This window comes from Chanodichthys erythropterus, chromosome 23 (genome assembly GCF_024489055.1).
Source record: "Chanodichthys erythropterus isolate Z2021 chromosome 23, ASM2448905v1, whole genome shotgun sequence".
Lineage (NCBI taxonomy): Eukaryota > Metazoa > Chordata > Actinopteri > Cypriniformes > Xenocyprididae > Chanodichthys > Chanodichthys erythropterus.
In genome coordinates this window covers 24621539-24641457 of record NC_090243.1, presented here as the reverse complement: position 1 = coordinate 24641457, position 19919 = coordinate 24621539, and the positions used below count along the sequence as shown (strand labels likewise).

General features: G+C 34.3%; 2 protein-coding genes across 4 annotated transcripts in view; one reads left to right on the top strand and one right to left on the bottom strand.

Moving 5' to 3' along the window:
- Positions 1-18329, bottom strand: part of pcolce2b (procollagen C-endopeptidase enhancer 2b) — a 34844-nt gene extending 16515 nt beyond the window's left edge. The window contains exons 1-2 of one of the 3 annotated variants that reach the window (XM_067378388.1): positions 18243-18329; positions 14870-15031 (exon numbers count right to left, since the gene is read on the bottom strand). The gene's annotated coding sequence lies outside the window, so the exon portion shown is untranslated. Of the gene's footprint in view, positions 1-4500; positions 4570-14869; positions 15032-16007; positions 16113-18242 lie in introns of those variants that run through there. The other 2 variants (XM_067378389.1, XM_067378390.1) reach the window with 2 other exon arrangements.
- mastl (microtubule associated serine/threonine kinase-like) lies at positions 1919-18793 on the top strand. Its single transcript, XM_067378387.1, has 12 exons — positions 1919-2242; positions 4254-4391; positions 4555-4694; positions 4776-4864; positions 4949-5055; positions 5739-5898; positions 6011-6174; positions 7702-8781; positions 8869-9010; positions 15672-15785; positions 16433-16534; positions 18193-18793. The coding sequence occupies exons 1-12, from the start codon at positions 2084-2086 to the stop codon at positions 18348-18350; spliced, it is 2553 nt and encodes an 850-aa protein (XP_067234488.1). The 5' UTR covers positions 1919-2083; the 3' UTR covers positions 18351-18793.
- The last annotated feature ends 1126 nt before the right edge of the window (positions 18794-19919 follow it).

Sequence of the window (19919 nt, the reverse complement as noted above, 5' to 3'; positions counted from 1 at the left end):
CGCACTATGTAAACAAACTCAATGTGCACGAGAAGCACACGGGGAAACGAGTGAAAGAGATGCACGCTCTGAATGAAAGTGCACGTTCACTCTCTGACAGCAGAAGGCGCTGATGGAACAGCAGAAATGCAGCGGTTACCCCAGAAAACCCATAAACAAAGCAGCTGTAATTTTTTTACTAATATATATATATAAATAAAATAAAAAAACTTATGTAACAAATGCAGCTATTGCTCATTTTTAATCTTAGTTAATGCATTAACTAATGTTAAATAATGAGACCTTATATAGTGTTGCCTGTTGTTCTTTTTAATTATTTTACAATTTAATCTGTTTGAAACATTTTACTTTATAATTTGTGTATTGCATTATTGTATTTAAATGTTCAGAGTTCTTTTTGTCATAAGAAAAGTCACAGCGATACTGTGACAACACTTTTTTTACAACTTATTTCAATATCGTGATTATACTGTATACCGTGATAAAAGCTTCAACAAGCATCGCAACATGAAAATTTGATACGTCACATGCCTACAGTTTAAGATACTTTCATCTGAAAGCAGTTGACAACACTGCGTACGACGTCACTTATACGAATTCATATGATTAGTCTAAACCCCAGTGAGGTGTAGGTTTAGGGGCGGGGTTAAGGGTAGGTCATTCATACGAATTCATACAAATTTGGCAACTCGTAAGATACGTACGATTTAGCAAAAAAATTTGTTGTATGAGTTTGTACGAATTAGCCACCTTGTAAAATACGTATAAATTGCCATGAGATCGGATTGGATCCATGAGTACAATTTGAGATTATTACAGCGCCACCCCGTGGCTTTTAATGGTAAACTATATTCTAATTATTTATTATTTACATTAATTACGGTTTGGCAAGTCAGATCTTTTAACATGTCATTTAAGATTAGTTTTTATAGTAGTCGCACATCCATGAAAATAGAATCCAATCGGGTATAATGTTTTAAAGTTCATAAAATATAAGAAATGTAAAATTGAAGTTTATGTATATTTATTTATAGAAATATTCCACTATTCACCTCTAATAAACATTAACATTATACACACACTTTCGTTCAAAATGCAGATATTTAACATTATACAATTATGCATAAAAATAAAACAAAAGAGACAAACTGTTACATAACTTTGTAAATTTCACAAACTTTTAAAGCTTTCAAAGAGTCTCTAGAACAACCTTCAGTCAACAAAATATTGAAAATAATGACCGATATTACGTCATTGTAATATTTGTATATGGAATTATGATTGCTCTTTTCTGTCTTTCATACATTTATTCCATAGCAACATATAAGATTTAAAAAAAAAAAAATGCAATTAGATATAATAACCAGCTCATAAGTTATAAATTAAAGTCACACAGAATCTGTTACTTTTCTCAGCGCTGTTGAAGATGGACCAATCAGTGTTTATTATTGCGTTTGTCGGTTGTACTTCAGTTTATAACGTTTGTGGGCCAGTTCCCAAAATCTCTGGAATTTAAAAGATTACATTTGTTTGTATATAAACGTATATAACGTCCCCATCAATAAAAACGTTTTGTTTTTTTTAAAGATTTCTAAAACAGGCTTTTATTATGTCACTCTGTCCAGCAGAGGGCGCATTCTCTTCTTCCGTTCTTCTGCTCTTTTAAAGAGTAGCCAAAATCTTTGCCTGACTCGTTTTGCGGAAATTTAACAGTTATTTACTGGTGTAAGGATCAAATAAAAGTATAACATTTATACAATTAATGTCAGATTTTATACAGTCGCGATTAAACACAAACATTACTGTTTTTCAGTCGACTATTTATTTTTCAACACTTTTGGGCGGCTAAACCACCGCGTTTTAGGACCCAAATTTATGTGGCACATTTCAAATTTCAAAACAAACTCGTCCCGCTTGTCAACAGTGAGGATGGAGGCGGTGGACTGAACTCTGTCCTGTTCAAACTAATACAGTTCGAATGTATGTGGCGTTTAAAAGCTTTTTATGGCGATGTGTGTTCGATTTTCAACACAATAATCACCATAAAGTCTCTGAATGAGGCGTCTGTCTCTGGATTAAACTGATGTTCGCCGCGATGGAAGCTCATTCTGAAGGCTCGCACAGCGCAGTCAAAGCTCCCTCCATCGAGGACTTTGTGCTGGTCAAACCCATCAGTCGAGGAGCCTTTGGGAAGGTTTATCTCGCCAGAAAGAAATGCAACTCCAAACTCTATGCAATCAAGGTATATATATATATATTTCGTTATTTATTATAACAATACATATTTATAAATGTGCTGTTACCATTTTAAATCATGATTACTATGAGCATTTTATTATATTCGATCATTTGTCAAAATTAAAAATGTATATTTATTAATTTAAAGTGATTCCTAAATTTGCTTTGAACAGGTAAATAAGTTTCTTACTTTATATTTATTATTGTTTATCATGCCATTTTTAAATGCAACTGGCAAGACACTACAGGTAAAAAGTAACATGGCGCTTCAAATAACGATTGTATCATCGTTACGCCATCAGGTGGCGACAAGGACTGTTAAAAATATATTTGTCTTCGAACGTTAATTCAACCGATTTTGATACTTTATCGTGCAGCTCTATGTGTATCCAACTAAAACAGTTTCTCGAGCAAGAACAAATGTAGGGCGGGGCTTGATTTTGTCTCTGGGGAACTGATTGGATGGTTGTGGTTTGCTATTGGTGGATCTCATGTGAGTGACAGGTTGCCCCGCCCTCGTAATCAGAGAAGACAAGAGATGCTGCAGGAGAAGATTATGGGGGCACATGAATAAAAAAAATAATAATAATTATGATGTGCACGGATAAATCATTTATAATAAATACTGCAATGTTCCATAAAAAATAATAATTGGTAACTTTAACTCTAATATGTCATTAAAATGTTTCAAAAATGTAATCAATCAACTGAGGATTAGGGCCACAGTCAAAATAAAATGTTGCAAATACAAACATAAAATTACGAGGAAAAAAAGTAGAAAAAGTTGAGAATAAACTCACTAAATTTTGAGAATAAAGTAGTTGTTTCATGAAAAAACTCGTTAAATTTTGAAAAAAAAAGGTCATTGTTTCGAGAAAAAACATTAAAATTTGGGATTAAAATTGTTTTGAGAAAAAAAGTCATTAAATTTTGAGAATTAAGTCATTATGTTTCTTTACATTTTTTTCTCTCAACACAACTTCATTCTCAATTTAGTGAGTTTTCTCAACATTTAATTTGATTTTTTCTCGAAATTTAATGTTTTTTTTTTAAACAACTTCATTCTCAATTTAGTGAGTTTATTCTCAACATTTAATTTAATTTTTTTCTCGAAATTTTACGTTTTTTTAACAATTTCATTCTCAATTTAGTGAGTTTATTCTCAACATTTAATTTAATTTTTTTCTCGAAATTTTACGTTTTTTTTTAACAATTTCATTCTCAATTTAGTGAGTTTATTCTCAACATTTAATTTAATTTTTTTCTCAATTTTAGGTTTTTTAAACAACGTAATTCTCAATTTAGTGAGTTTATTCTCGACATTTCATTTAATTTTTTTCTCAATTTTTTTAAAGAACTTCATTCTCAATTTAGTGAGTTTATTCTCAACATTTAATTTAATTTTTTTCTCAATTTTACGCTTTTTTTTAACTTCATTCTCAATTTAGTGAGTTTATTCTCGACATTTAATTTAATTTTTTTCTCAATTTTACGCTTTTTTTTAACAACTTCATTCTCAATTTAGTGAGTTTATTCTCGACATTTAATTTAATTTTTTTCTCAATTTTACGTTTTTTTTTTACAACTTCATTCTCAATTTAGTGAGTTTATTCTCAACATTTAATTTAATTTTTTTCTCAATTTTACACTTTTTTTTAACAACTTCATTCTCAATTTAGTGAGTTTATTCTCGACATTTAATTAAATTTTTTTCTCAATTTTTTTTAAAAGAACTTCATTCTCAATTTAGTGAGTTTATTCTCAACATTTAATTTAATTTTTTTTTTTATTTAAAGTTTTTCTCGAAACATGACTTTCTCAAAATTTTATTGTTAACATTTTATTTTTGATTTTTTTTCTCGTAATTTAACGAGATGACTTTAATGTCTATTTTTTATTATTGGCCCTAATCCTCTTCTGTAAATATGGTAATATCTATTATAAGTATTTTTTTACTATTTGTCTTCACTGTTTTGAAGTTGCTAGCATTGATAAACGCTGCTTTTGTCTGGCAGGTGGTGAAGAAAGCAGACATGGTGGATAAGAACATGACTGATCAGATGAAAGCTGAGAGAGACGCTCTGGCTCTCAGTAAGAGTCCTTTCATTGTGCATCTGTTTTACTCTCTTCAGACCACAACTAAAGTCTATCTGGTACGTACAAGGGTGAATCTGATGAAAACTGAGGTGGAAAATGTTGAATAGTAATAAAAATAATGTCTAAAACAGGCTTCATGTACCTGTACATGTTTTATGAGTTCACCTCAGCATTAATGTGAAGCTTTAGCTGGTTCATTCATGTTTGGTGCTTTGACAGGTGATGGAGTATCTGATTGGAGGAGATGTGAAATCACTTCTTCATATTTATGGGTACTTCGATGAGGACATGTCTCTGAAATACATCTCGGAGGTCGCGCTCGCTCTCGATTACCTTCACAGACACAGCATCATTCACAGGTATTTCTGAAACTTGAAATGAAATTGTGTCATTTTTAGTGTTTTGTTTGACTTACTTCCTTTTTTTGTCATTTGATTCAGGGACTTAAAGCCAGACAACATGCTCATCTCCAATGAGGGTCACATTAAGCTCACAGACTTTGGGCTCTCCAAGGTTAAACTTGACAGGGGTATGTTTTTTTTTTTTTTTTTACATCCAAAATGCTAAAATATTATTGTGATATTAACACAGTTTTCCTTTTCTCACCATCCAGAGCTCAACCTGATGGACATTTTAACCACACCCTCTTTAGTGAAACCTAAAAAGGATTATTTCAGAACACCTGGTCAAGTTCTGTCGCTGATAAGCTCTCTTGGTCTCGTGAGTAGATTTGCAGATTCATATAATTTGTATATCATATGGCTCAACAATAAGGGTTTTTTTTGGTCTCTGACGGTTTTATTTTTAATAGCACCTAGTAAATCCAGCTTTGAAGAAACGGCCGTCTTGTGCTGCTTGACTGCTTCTCCTAACGAGTATTTGCTTACACTTAGGGATGTGCGATATCATGATGTTTGATCATGGACAATTAAAATGTCCCCATGATCTGCTTTTGAAGATAACAGAACATAAAATAACATTGTGCTATAGTGCATTCTATCAGTTGAGTGTCAGTAAAGTAAACATTTGTGTTAAATGGCATTTAGCCAATATTAAACAAGGATTTAATCTGCTTTAAGGCTTTAAACGACACTAGGTCTTTGGCGCCCTCTTCAGGCATTTGATGATTTGTTTTTTAAAACCATATGATTACTTTTGATACTTTATTTGAGCCAAATATAATTTCCTCATTGTTTTTATATATATATATATATATATATATATATATATATATATATATATATATATATATATATATATATATATATATATATATATATATATATATATATATATATTTGTCATTTTAAAGGCTTAGGTCTTTTCTTAGGACTATTTTTATTACTACAAAATCATTTTGAAATGGATTGTATAATGCATACTATTTCATTGTGAAATGGCAGAATACCCCGGTGACAGAGGGCAAGCGTCACAGCAGCGCAGTGTTGGGCAGTCCCATGTCCTGTGGGAAACTCAAGCAGAGGAATACTTCTCTGTGTTCACCTCTGCTGAAGAGACGAGTCGAGTACCTCAATTCCCCAGTGCGCGCAAGTCGAGCTTTAGGTAATGTTTAATGTTCATCTGGAGTCTGTCATTAGTGTTATTTAGAATGACATTTGTCAGTTGTTTTTGCTGTAAATGAATAATGTGAAGCCTAACATGTGATATTCTCTAGGATCCAACAGTGTGTTCAGTCCCGGCCTGCTGGCTAGGAGTTTGACACCAAGGCTGATGAAATCGAGGAAGAGATTCGAGAGTGCTGGAAGCACCAACTCGTGCTATTTACCATCCACTACTGATTCTGAAGACTGCGTCAGCCCGATGTGGGAAGATGAGCAGGTTTGTTTCTGCATCTCTGTTTTGGGAAGGGCGTTTGGTTCATAGTGCATCGAGCAAAACTATATTGACTGCATAAATGTCACTAAAAACTATAAACGGTCATTTAAGTGAATTTAGATTTCACAATATTATAATGTACAGTATGAAAAATGGATATTCATTTTATGATTTGCTAAATATTATATTTAACTGCATTATGAAATTCAAATGAGCAATTGATGAAAAAGATAATCGAAGTTAAAAATAGGAGAAATGAGCAGCACAATTAAAATTCAACATAAGAACAATACCGATACAATTAAAAAATACCAATATATTGTGAATGTGTAAAATAAATCTACTTAAATTATTATATTATCACAAAAAGTACAAAAAATGTGCAGTTTTGAAAAGCAAAACAAAGTCTTCCTAATTTTTAAATTACTATAATATTCTAATTATTTTATATTTTTTAATATATTTTTAGATTCTATATCATATGTATTGTATGTTATACTTCAAATATGTTTTGTCCTTTTCTGAATTATGTTAAGAGAAAGTTACAAATGGGCAAATAATCACTTATCAGGAATTGTTACGTAGGTTACATGCAGTTACTAAATTATGCATAATTACATGCAACTAACCTTAAACCAATCATTAATCCTAATTCTATAGTAAGTAAGTACATGTAGTTACTTAATATTACTCAGAACTTAAATGTATAATTAAAAGACACCTTAACATAAAGTGTAACCTCAGGAATCTTAAATTTGTGTTTTTTGGTAATTACACATTTATTTGGCTTTTATCATTTGATAAATAATTATTTTTAAAAGAAGAGTGTTATGTGCACCAAGGTTGCATTTATTTAATCAAAACTACAGTAATAACAGATATATGAAATATTAAAATTGAAATAATTGAAAATAACTCTACTATTTGAAAATATGAAAAGTTATTCCTGTGATGTCAACGCTCAAATTTCAGCAGTCATTAGTCCAGTGTCACATGATCCTTCAGAAATAATTCTAATATGCTGATTTGGTGCTCACAAAACATTTCTTATTATTAATATACAATTTTAAAAAACCATGATAACAATTGTTCAGTTCAAAAGAACAGCATTATTTGAAAGAGAAATTCCATGTAAAAATGTCTTCTCTGTCACTTTTGATCAGTTTAATGTGTCCTTTCTGAAAATTGAATATTGGAAATTTTGGTCGATAACCGATGATAATTTATTTTCCTTTTTGAAGTGATTTAAATAATATTTAAAGCAATTCAAACCCATAATGGCGGACAGTGTGTATCTGAAATAATCCATTATTTATCGGCTTTAATATCTCTGCCAAATTTTCTTATCGGTCTGATAACGATAACATTAAAAATGATTATATATCGGCCGATACCGATATTGTGCATCCCTAAATAAAAGTATTAATTTCTTAAAAAAAAAGAGAGAGAGGAAAAACATATAGAACCCAAATTTGTAAACAGTAGTGTATATAATAAATAAATAAACCTTACAATATCATGCAATTCTAGAATTTACAAGATGGCGAGAACCTTCCTCAGGTAAAGGGAAGAGAAGTGGGCAAAAGAACGTCAAGAAACCTTCCCTTGACACCTGTGGAAAGGAGGAAGATGTTTCCAGCACGAGCTCAGGATCACAGCAGTGTTTTGACTTCGCTCGATAACCAAGGGGACAATAGCAGAAATATTAAAGCAGATATTTCTGCAAAGAGGCTCCATTTCAGCGCAACAGACCACTGTGTCACTCCACTGGGTAAGACTGTTCCCCATCAGTCAGTTGGGAACAGTCCTCAGAAACCAGAGCCGACGGAAGAGCCCAAAACCTCAGTAAAGAGAGCGTTTGAAGAAGTAGACAAAAGCCCAGAGCAGGCTGAGAGACATTGCAAGAAAAACGACGCAATGTACAAAAGGTCCTTCCATATTCCTGAGGGAAACTCAACGGCCCACACAGGCTTGACAGGAATTTTCTCAATTGTGGGGCTTGATGATGTTAAAACTGCACCGTTTGGTGAGAGAATGGGCCCAAAGCAATCTAGTCCCATAGCTGTGGCCAAAAATCTCTTCTGTGATCTGGAAGATCAAGGTGAGGGGATGGCTTTGCTTAAAGCAGAGACCAACTTGAGCTCCCTGACCTCACCTGGCGATGACCGAGATATCAGAAGAAGCCTTAGTTTAGACTTGGACGGCTCTGGCCATGAGATGTCACTGGTTGTTAACACGCCACAAAAATCGACGGACTTCAAACACGAGGCTTTGTCGTCCTCTTTCGAGGAGCTGGATGAAAACGAGATTGCTCGGCCCACAATAGCTACACCAAATCAAAGCAGCTCAAAGCAATCTGAGCGTTCCCTTCTTGACCGTCCTCACGGGCTGTCTGACTCTATGATCAAATCACCTGGCTTCCTCAAACCCAAGAACGTGGTTGCGTTCAGGAGCTATTGCAGCTCCATAAACCGGTCTTGTACGTCACATCTCAGCCTAGCCTCTTTGGATACCATGGAGATGTCTGCGTCAACTTCCTTCCTCAACGCCCAGTCTGTAGTGACTCCGGTTCAGAAGAAAAGGCCCAGTCCGAGCGGCTCACTTTACCAGGTGAGGAGGCTTTTGGACCTCGAACAGAACTGAAGTGGAATTGAAATTGTTTTAGTGGATTAGTCATATTTTCTTTTTCTTTTCTAGACTCCACAGCAGATGGTTGTGTCTCACACTCCCTATAGGACACCAAAAAGTGTCCGTAGAGGTCCAGAACGTGTAGAAGGGGCTCCTATTTTGGGAACTCCTGACTACTTGGCACCGGAGCTTTTATTAGGCAAACCTCATGGTAAGAGTTTTTTTTTTTTTAAGGTGTGTTTATTTTGTGCTGATATGTGCCTCAAATATTAGTTGTTAAAGGAACACTCCACTTTTTTTGAAAATAGGCTCATTTTCCAACTCCTCTAAGTTTTACTGTTTTCGAATCCATTCAGCCGATCTCCGGTTCTGGCGGTAACACTTTTAGCATAGCTTAGCATAGTTCATTGAATATGATTAGACCGTTAGCATCTCGCTCAAAAATGACCAAAGAGTTTTGATATTTTTCCTATTTAAAACTTGACTCTTCTGTAGTTACATTGTGTACTAAGACTGACGGAAAATGAAAAATTGCGATTTTCTAGGCTGATTTATTTTTTATTTTTTTCTAATTTATTTATAAAGCACAAAAAAGCAACAGTGGTTGACCAATTCAACTATTTGTGGCTTGCGTTTTGAATATCCCTGCACTTCCGGCAGTTTGTAGTTTGATTTGATCATATTTCATTTTTTTAATTAGGCTATTTTTATTTATTCGAATGGTATATTTTGTTTTAATTCAATTCTGTAAATTAATGTTTGATTAAAAAATACTTTTTTTTTTTTATTAAAAATATTTTTTTTTTTTTTAGGTGCATTGATGTAGAATAGTTAGTCTAGAATAGTTAGCTTACTCGCACAGAATATTTAGCTGATGTAATTTGATTTGCCAACATATGAAATGCATATCTATCTTTATGCAGTAATGTGTGTGTGTGTATATATATATATATATATATATATATATATATATATATATATATATATTAGGGCTGGGCAAGTTAACGCGTTTTTATCGCGTTAACGCATTAATTAATTAACGCCGACAATTAGTTTATCGCGCGTTAACGTACTTTTTATTTTGAAAGTCCTTTGCTCACTGCGTTTGAATACACATAGATAGACTACAACCGAATACAACACAAACCATGGGTCACAGGAGGGGTGGGATGTTTATCAGTAGGCTACTGGCTGCTTGGGATGAGCGTCATCACGCATCTCAACCAATGAAAGCACTTGTTGTGTGCCTAAGAGAGCTACAGCGCGAAAAAGAAAATATCTGGTGCGGACAGAAAAATGGAAAAAGGTACCCACTGCTTATCACTCAATAAAAGAATCACATTGCTAAGTGTTTTTGAACGTTTTGAGTTCGTTTGGTTTAATAATTAACATTACATTTGCGAGTCTGACTCTCACTGCACTCGTGAATTAGCAGAACTTGACGGGGACATTCAAATGCTAAACAAAACGCTTCATGTGACCAACAATTCCGTACGTTACATGTTTATTAAAGCATACTGTGTGGAGATACGCAAATGAGCCCAAAATATGAATGCAACACATTTATATCTTAAACGGTTTCCTCTCATGTCATCTAAAGAAAACGCTTAATGCACTTAGACTGATATTAAAGATACCAAATTCTATTTACAAATAAAGCACATGCAGAAAAACGGATGAGACCAAAATATAAACTTTCAGTATCACTTAAAATGCAAGCATTTTATAAATTTTCTTCATAACTGTTTTATAAAGGTAGGAAATTGCTTAGTGTGGTTGTCATTTGTTAAAATAAATATAAAAAATACAGTGTGTTCGTGTCCGTCTGTCCGCTGAATTTGACCCATAATCTCCGATTCTCCTCATCTGTGATCATGGAAAAGGGGAATTACAATGACAAGTAGGCCTACTCAATATGCTCTTTTAAGCATCATTAAAACGTTTCCAACAAATAAATGAATCGACTTTTCTCAGTGTGTTAATTACATAGATTTATTTGGATATTCATACGATGATATTCATACAATGGCTGAAGCAGCAGTGAGCGTCCAGCGTGCGACACGGTAAACAGATCAACACTAAAAGAAATTCTACAAACCTTCAGTGAAAAAAAACAAAAATAAATAAAATGATCATGCGATGCGATAAAATAGCTTCTATTCCCTGCAAACGATACCATTAAAAATGTTAATGTTCCACTTAATGGCAGAAACAAAACAAAAGGTAAGCAAGAATCCGTATTAATTTCAGTATGAGTAATAGAGGGCAATCCTGTCAAAATGGCGGCGCCGCCCCGGCATGCAACGAGGTGTGACGTCGGTTCATATTCTCTATTGCACTTTTGTTCATACAGCAGTACTTTGAAAGAATAAAATTACGCAATACACTACTCTTGATTTCATTATTGAATTTTGCGCATGCTGCGATTAATCGCGATTAATCAGAAAAATCATGCGATTAATCGCGATTAAAATATTTAATCGTTGCCCAGCACTAATATATATATATATATATATATATATATATATATATATATATATATATATATATATATATATATATATATATATATATATATATATATATATATATATATATCCAAAATGTTTTTATTCATTTTCTTCTATATCTTTGAGTGTGCTCTGTACATCGTGGCTGTGAATGTTTATCCACATTACCATTCATTTGTTTAAAAAAGATAAAATCTTTGTCAGTTTCATCTATCACTTGAAAGGCAGTTTGATCGGTTTATTAGAAAGATGTTTCTCTGTGCTGTGTGTGAAAGAAAATAAAAGTTGTCTTAAGCCGCGGGTAGGCTATAGGCATTACTTCATTTTCCGTGTCCCGCTCCATCTTGTGTTCAGTTCAGCGCGTGAACCAAAGTCCGTGCGCACTCTCTAGTGGACTGCTGTTTTTGAAGCTCAACCCCCACCCCAACATATATGATTTGAATTCGACTATCCGTCGAATATAGGCAACCGGTTTAAATCGGATTTGACTATGAAAATCTGTAGTCGAGGACACCCTAACTTCCTAGTCATATCAGCCTAGAAAATCGCAATTTTTCATTTTTCGTCGGCCTTAGTACATGATGTAACTACAGAAGTCAAGTTTTAAATAGGAAAAATATTGAAACTCTTTGGTCATTTTTTTAACGCGAGATGCTAACGGTCTAATCAGATTCAATGAACTATGCTAAGCTATGCTAAAAGTGTTACCGCCAGAACTGGAGATCGGCTGAATGGATTCACAAACGGTAAAACTAAACTGTTTAACTCTAGGGGAGTTGGAAAATGAGCCTATTTTCAAAAAAAAGTGGAGTGTTCCTTTTAAAGGGGTCATGAATTGAGAAATCAAATTTTACTTGAGCTTTTGACATATAACAGGTCACCTTACTACAAGAATGTCTTGTAAGTTTCAGAACTGAAAACATCCTTATTAGTCCAAAAACAGTTTTTATTTTGTAACCAAGTCCAGATTACGACTCGTTGTGGAATGTGCTTCTTTATTACATCATAGAGAGTTGAAAGACCGCCTCTTCAGAAGATCAACGCCTGTTTCTACACCGTTACCACTGTAGCCCCGCCCACTGATTCTCACATGACAAGTAATTGTAGGTAAATAACAGACGTGATGCTAACATTGGATTGAGCAACTAAGCGATAAACATGCCTTTGAAGAGTGAAAATGTTGTGCAGTGCCAGGATATGGAAATATCAAGCGCCAAGATGGCGATGGCCAGCTCCGCCCACTTTGGGCTTCAAAAAATGCTCTTCAGAAACTTACGGGTGACATCACGGACACTACGTCCATTGTTTTATACAGTCTGTGGGAAAAACACAGAAGCTGCGTTGGATTTGCAGAGAGCCTGGAATTTAAAAAAAAACGATGCTGTGCTTTCTATATTGGATCCGACAGGAACAGCGCAATACAATTATGTGACTAAAGTGTCACTATTGCTTTGTTACAGATCGTTTGATATGTATGGTTTATGAGTACATGTCTGAACAAAATCACCAGTGATTTCTGATATGTAATGATTCATGTATAGTCAGATGTTTTTGTCTCAAAATTGTTGATTGTCAGTAAATCAAACCAGTGACTAAACGGTCAACTTCACATTGTTTTTCTTAGTAGGATGAACATAATTTGTTATTTAAACTGTGATTAAATTATATATAGAAAGCAATCAAAGAATGCTCCCGTTACAATCGCTGGAGCTGTCAATCAAACAGCACAAGTGTTCTGGACTCTCGCCAAAACTCACGTTAGAATTAACAAATCTCTCGTTTACATCGTGTTTGCACTGCTAGTAATGATGAAAGCGTCCGTTAGTGTTTAGAAACCGACTAACAAAGACAAGATCACTGCATTCACGCGCTCAACATGTATATGTTCGCCTACACGCTCATCACTGCAACTTTTCATGCCACAATCTAAATATAATGCTATAATCAGCACTATTCATGATTAGTAAACCTTGAGAACTGTAATAGTAAAAATGTGCTAAATGTTTGAGAGAGTTCCACATGTAATACTTAGCTATTTCCATATGCAAAGATGTAAGCCAATCACAACAGTGGGCGTTTACACTGAAGTCTCACAGCAGACACGCCCCTTAAAACAGCGTTCAAATCAGAGGGATAAAACCAGATTAGGAAAAATGCATTTCTAAATTATGACAATTTTTGATGTAGAAATCATACTAGCATTATAAGTGCACCCCAGAAAACATAATAAAATAATGCAGTTCATGACCCCTTTAAATGATGATTTTCAACCCTTTTTTGATTTTGCAGTGGCTGAGAGAGCAGGGTGTCCAACAGCCCATATAATGCAGAAATATGGTACAATATGCAGAATGCATGTCTTTAAATTAAAGGTGCCCTAGAATCAAAAATTGAATTTACCTCAGCATAGTTGAATAACAAGAGTTCAGTACATGGAAATGACATACATTGAGTTTCAAACTCCATTGCTTCCTCCTCCTTACATAAATCTCATTTGTTTAAAAGACTTCCGTAAAACATGCGGATCTCAACGTAACACCGACTGTTACGTAACAGTCGGGATCATTAATATGTACGCCCCAATATTTGCATATGCCAGCCCATATTCAAGGCATTAGACAAGGAAAGGCTGTATTAACGTCTGGATCTGTGCACGGACAAGGTAAGCCAGCAAGAACAATAGCGAAAAATGGCAGATGGAGCAATAATAACTGACATGATCCATGATATCATGACATTTTTAGTGATATTTGTAAATTGTCTTTCTAAATGTTTCATTAGCATGTTGCTAATATACTGTTAAATGTGGTTAGTTACCATCGTTTCTTACTGTATTCACGGAGACAAGAGTCGTCTCTATTTTCATTTTTAAACACTTGCAGTCGGTATAATTCATAAACACAACTTCATTCTTTATAAATCTCTCCAACAGTGTAGCATTAGCCGTACAAAATAAAATACGAAATTTACTCATACAGAATAAATACTTTACTCACATAATTCGAAGCATGCATGCAGCATGCATGACGAACATCTTGTAAAGATCCATTTGAGGGTTATATTAGCTGTGTGAACTTTGTAAATGCACTGTAATATAGTCGAGAGCTCGTGTGGCAGGGAGCAGGCGATTTAAAGGGGCGGTGCGCTGCCAAAATCAGTGTATAGTTAATGATGCCCCAAAATAGGCAGTTATGAAAATTAATTAAAAAAAAATCTATGGGGTATTTTGAGCTGAAACTTCACAGACCCATTCAGGAGACACCTTAGACTTATATTACATCTTGTGAAAAAGCATTCTTGGGCACCTTTAAGCACTTACTTAGTACATATATATAGTTATATTTTAAAAGACAAAATTGCTTTGCAATACAACATAAACAGAATAAGAACGTTGTTACATAGTACATATACATATAAAGTGTGAACAAATTTTGTACTTTGTTTCATTAACAGATGTTATGTTTTAGTTTCAGGGTCTGTATGTTATGGTAAGTATGCTAAAAAGTATTCGGTTCAGATTCTGAGCCATGGAGACGTTGGTGCATGTGTGGGCAGCTTACCTTTATTGCATTAGATAAGGATGTGGCTGACTAATTCCATTATGGGTCGCAGCTTTTGTGATTGGCGGCTCCTGATTCATCACCCTTAATGCTTCAGTAATGCTGTCTGTCTCAACTCTGTTGGGATGTTATGATGGTGCTCGGGAATTCTGGGGCATTTTACTAAAAAAACAAACAAATTCAATGTTAAAATATTTTCTGGCATCCAATTTGATTGTTTAGTCAAGTAAAAGTCATTTGTGTGAACGCTAACTTTGTGGTGCGGACCGATATGTAAACTTCTCAGGGTGTGAGTTTGGGGCAGGACTACCTGTTTGGCTGAGCAATGGAAACTTGGTGTATGTGTACAGCCAAACGTATAGCCTTTCAACACATTTAGAAAGTTTCATCTTTGTCCAGAGTCTGCATGGTCTTTTTGACCACCCAGAACACCCTAGCAACTGCATAGCAACACTCTGGCAACCACCCAGCTCATCCCGGGCATTTGTTTTCCTAAAATAGTCTGTTTGGTGATGCTGCTGGCACAGAAACTTCACCTTTTAGGCTTTAAGTTTAGCAGCATTGAAGGTCTTAAAAACATTAAACATCCTCATTTCAGACTCCTAAAAAAAAATTGAGCATTTGATGACTGACTGTTATTCAGTTTTGTAATATAACCTATAATGATACCTGAGTTTTGTGTTCTGCTGTTTCCTGTCTCCTCTAAAAAAATCAACTTACGCTGTATAATAGTGGTCACATTTCTAACACATTTTGCATGTTTGCGGCAATAAAACTAAGTGGGTTTTGTTGTTCTCAACAGATTTCATGGTGGATTGGTGGGCGTTAGGTGTCTGTCTGTTCGAGTTCCTCACAGGAGTCCCGCCCTTCAACGACGAGACTCCACAGCTGGTGTTCCAGAACATTCTCAACAGAGGCAAGAGGGTCAATGATCAATGCTAGGGGTGTGACGAGACCTTGAGTTAACGAGAAAAAGATGGGAAAAGATTTTCGAGAAATCCTCAATTATGAAATGCATGACTAGAAAAATAGTCTGCAGGTGCATTTGAAATATTTTAACTAATCATCTTGTAATAAATGCCATTTCAGTTCTACTCTCTGAGTGTGAATTATCATATGCAGTAAAAGACATCAATACTCAAGCACTGTAAGTGGTTTTCCCACAAACACGACTGACTGGCTTCTCTCCTGTATGATTTCATGAGAACATTTGTCAGGCTCTGTTGTGCAACGAATCCTCTGCCATGGTCTTGTCAGTCATCTCGTCACGTGATCAGTGAACTCTGCAAAACGACAATGGATGCATAATGTAAATGTAGCAGTGGCATATTATATCCTAATTTCACCCTCACACTCCATCATGGCAATATTGCGAGACTCATTTTAATCTCATGGCATGAGAACTCGTCACACCCCTAATGATTACACATCAAAGGTGATGAAAAGACTTTAAAATGAAACAAAAACTAATGTACTCCTGGTCTGTTTTTTCTCAGCAACATGAGAAGAAAGCTGTGTTGACTGTTTGTTTTCTTCATGTTCTTCTTTTAATGATGTGTTCAGATATACCGTGGCCAGATGGAGAAGAGGAGTTAACCCAGAATGCAAGAAATGCCATTGAGATTCTTCTCACCATGGATACAAACAAGCGAGCTGGCTTTAAAGGTAAATCACGAATCATATATATATATATAAGTTTGGAACCACTAAGATTTTTAATGTTTTTAAAAGAAGTTTCGTCTGCTCACCAAGGCTACATTTATTTAATTAAAAATACAGTAAAAAACAGTAATATTGTGAAATATTATTACAATTTAAAATAACTGTTTTCTATTTGAATATATTTCACAAAGTAATTTATTCCTGTGATCAAAGCTGAATTTTCAGCATCATTACTCCAGTCTTCAGTGTCACATGATCCTTCAGAAATCATTCTAATATGCTGATCTGCTGCTCAAGAAACATTTAATGTGTACAATTGTACAAAATATTTGTGTACAATATTTTTTTTCAGGATTATTTGATGAATAGAAAGTTCAAAAGAACAGTGTTTATCTGAAATCTAATCTTTTGTAACATTATAAATGTCTTTACTGCCACTTTTGATTGATTTAATGCATCCTTGCTGAATAAAAGTATTCATTTCTTTAATTTCTTTAAAAAAAAATAAAAAATAAAAATTCTTACTGACCCCAAACTTTTGAACGGTAGTGTATAATGCTACAGAAGCTTTGTATTTCAGATAAATGCTGTGCTTTTGAACTTTCTATTCATCAAGGAATCCTGAAAAAAAAATTACACAACTGTTTTCAACATTGAAAATAATCATAAATGTTTCTTGAGCAGCAAATCTGGAGTAATGATGCTGAAAATTCAGCTTTGCATCACAGGAATAAATTACTTTGTCAAATATATTTAAATAGTACACAGTTATTTTAAATTGTAATAATATTTCACAATATTACTGTTTTTTTTTTTACTGTATTTTTAATTAAATAAATGTAGCCTTGGTGAGCAGAAGAAACTTCTTTTAAAAACATTAAAAATCTTAGTGGATATATATATATATATAGGTGATAATTTCGTTGACAAATAATTTGTCATCATAATTTGTTTTAACAAATTTTTCACGGATGAAAACGTCAAATATGACAAGATCTCAATTAAGATTATTTTTTAATGACAGTTTAACTATGTCAGATAACACTTAAGCAAAACATGGTCAGGTCAAAGTGTCTGAATAATTTTTGGTTCCAAATTTTTATCAATTTTACTGGTATTTTTATTAAAAATAAAATCATGGACATGATTCGAAAAGGTTGTCACTTGTATTGTTCGCGGTCAGAAATGACCGCACTGGAAACAAATGGAAAGCTAATTTCATCTAGTGGACACTTTTGGTACTGCACCCAAACAAAGTGTTACTGAAAGCTCATTTCTTGAGATATCAACCTCAAATTTGGATCACAATTTGTTTAGATTTATGGCTTTGATTTTCTCACAGTTTTAGAGTAAAACATAATAATTAATTATTAATTAATTTCAGCAAACTGCCAAGCGTCTTCTTTAAAATGAGACCAAACTAAAGTCTCAAAAAGTGGTTAACTACAGTAGCATTTACTGGTAAATACTAATGTGTGTTGTGCACGTTACTTTTTAACAGGCATCAGTGTTGTTATATTCAAATGTGGATCATAATGGAATGATTATTTATTTCTTAAGCAAGTATTCAGTGAAGTGACTGATGAACATGTTTTTTAGTTCTAATATTCCAACCAACTACTAGTTTGGCATGTTTTCATGCATCTTGTGTCTTTCTGCAGAACTGAAGGATCATGTGTTCTTTGAGGGGGTGGACTGGGAAAACCTTCACCATCAGAGTATGCCCTTCATCCCTCAGCCCGATGATGAGACCGACACCTCGTACTTTGAGGCGAGAAACACAGCCCAACATCTCACTGTGTCAGGCTTCAGTCTGTAAACACACACACACACACACTGTATTAGAAGCACTGATGGATGCATATCCCACAGTCCTCCTTCCTTCTGTCTGTTATTCATATCAGATGTTTATGATCTTGAAAATACATATGCAAAACTATGAGAAAGCATTCTGAACAGAAGTGAGCATGTAAATGCCCAAAGCTTGTGGTTTAAAATCTTCAGTTATGTTTGTTTGGAAAAAAGTAATATATATTTTTCAACACTACTATTTGTACGGTCTCATTAGTGCACGTTTAGATGTTTTTAACTCATGTCTGACTGTCATTTTAACATGGTAAATGTTTTAACTAGAGAATGATTCTGAACATGTTTGCTGCTTCACAAACATCATTGTTCATGTGTAATTCTTTAATACCTACACAGCACCTTTAAAATGATGATTTGTGGTTTATAACTAAAGTCACTTATTTTTAAGATGATTCTGGAAGTGTTTCAAGCTTAATAAAATAAAACACAACTGTTGTATTTATAAATGATTATTATTTCTCCAGTTTAAAGCTAAAGCCTGTGCTGTTTGTCAGATAGAAAGAAAAAAGAGGGAACAAATTTCTTAATTCATGATGACTAGATCCTTTTTCTATCTGTAGTATAGACTGTGAAATAAATTTTTTATATATATATATATATATATAAAATTTATGTAATTTTTTTTTTTTGTCAAGAGGTCTGGTAAAATTTTGTGATTCATGCTCGTGTGGGGGTCAAAAATTGTTTTTTATTTAATATTTTGTATTTTTAGGGTATTTTATTTGTTTGGCTATCACCAGAACAAGCTCAATTTAAAATTCAACATTGGTCTGGGGAGTCTGTATGAATTTTCTACTGCACAAGAGGCAGAAAAAGAAGTCATTCAGCATCGTCGAGAGGTTAAAAGGAATTGACCCTTCGCCAGGAGTTTGATTGACAAGTGATCTAACCAGTCAGAACGCCGAATCCGTCATTTTGTCCGACAAAGCAGTCAGGAGTTAGAAGATTAACCTTGGTGGGTTTAAACTTGAAAATTGTGTATATTGATGTCTTTCCGCATTTGAAACAAAATTCCTTCTCACGTTTATTTGATGTTATAAATGGACTAGTAGGAAGAGATGATCGGTTTACGAGCCTCTTGAGCTACAGCAATCTGTCACGGCACATTAAAGAGTCACAAAACAGTTTTTGCTGTTTGAATTTCTTTAAAAACTACACAGTTTGAAAGCTGAGACTTTAATATCGTAAGTAACCTGGTTTGTCTTGTTTGTCGATGTGTTGTCAGTGTCCTCTTTGCTCTGCAATTTATTTTTCACTGCGTGTTGCGCCACGGTTTGTCGGACAAAGCAACAGTAACTAAGGGGGCGGTTCTTTGCGAAGGGTCAATTGGATTGATGGTCGTGCTTGCCGTAGCTTCTCTATCGTCATCGGGTTATACCCGCCAATAGCGAGCAGGGTGGATGAGCCAGTCTGTTATTGGTTCCCGCATAAGTGTAACAGAAGCAGAAGAAATGAATGTACGGGTTTCCAGACTGAGTTGCCAGGCGAAATCAAATCGCCGGCAGATCAGGCTGTATTT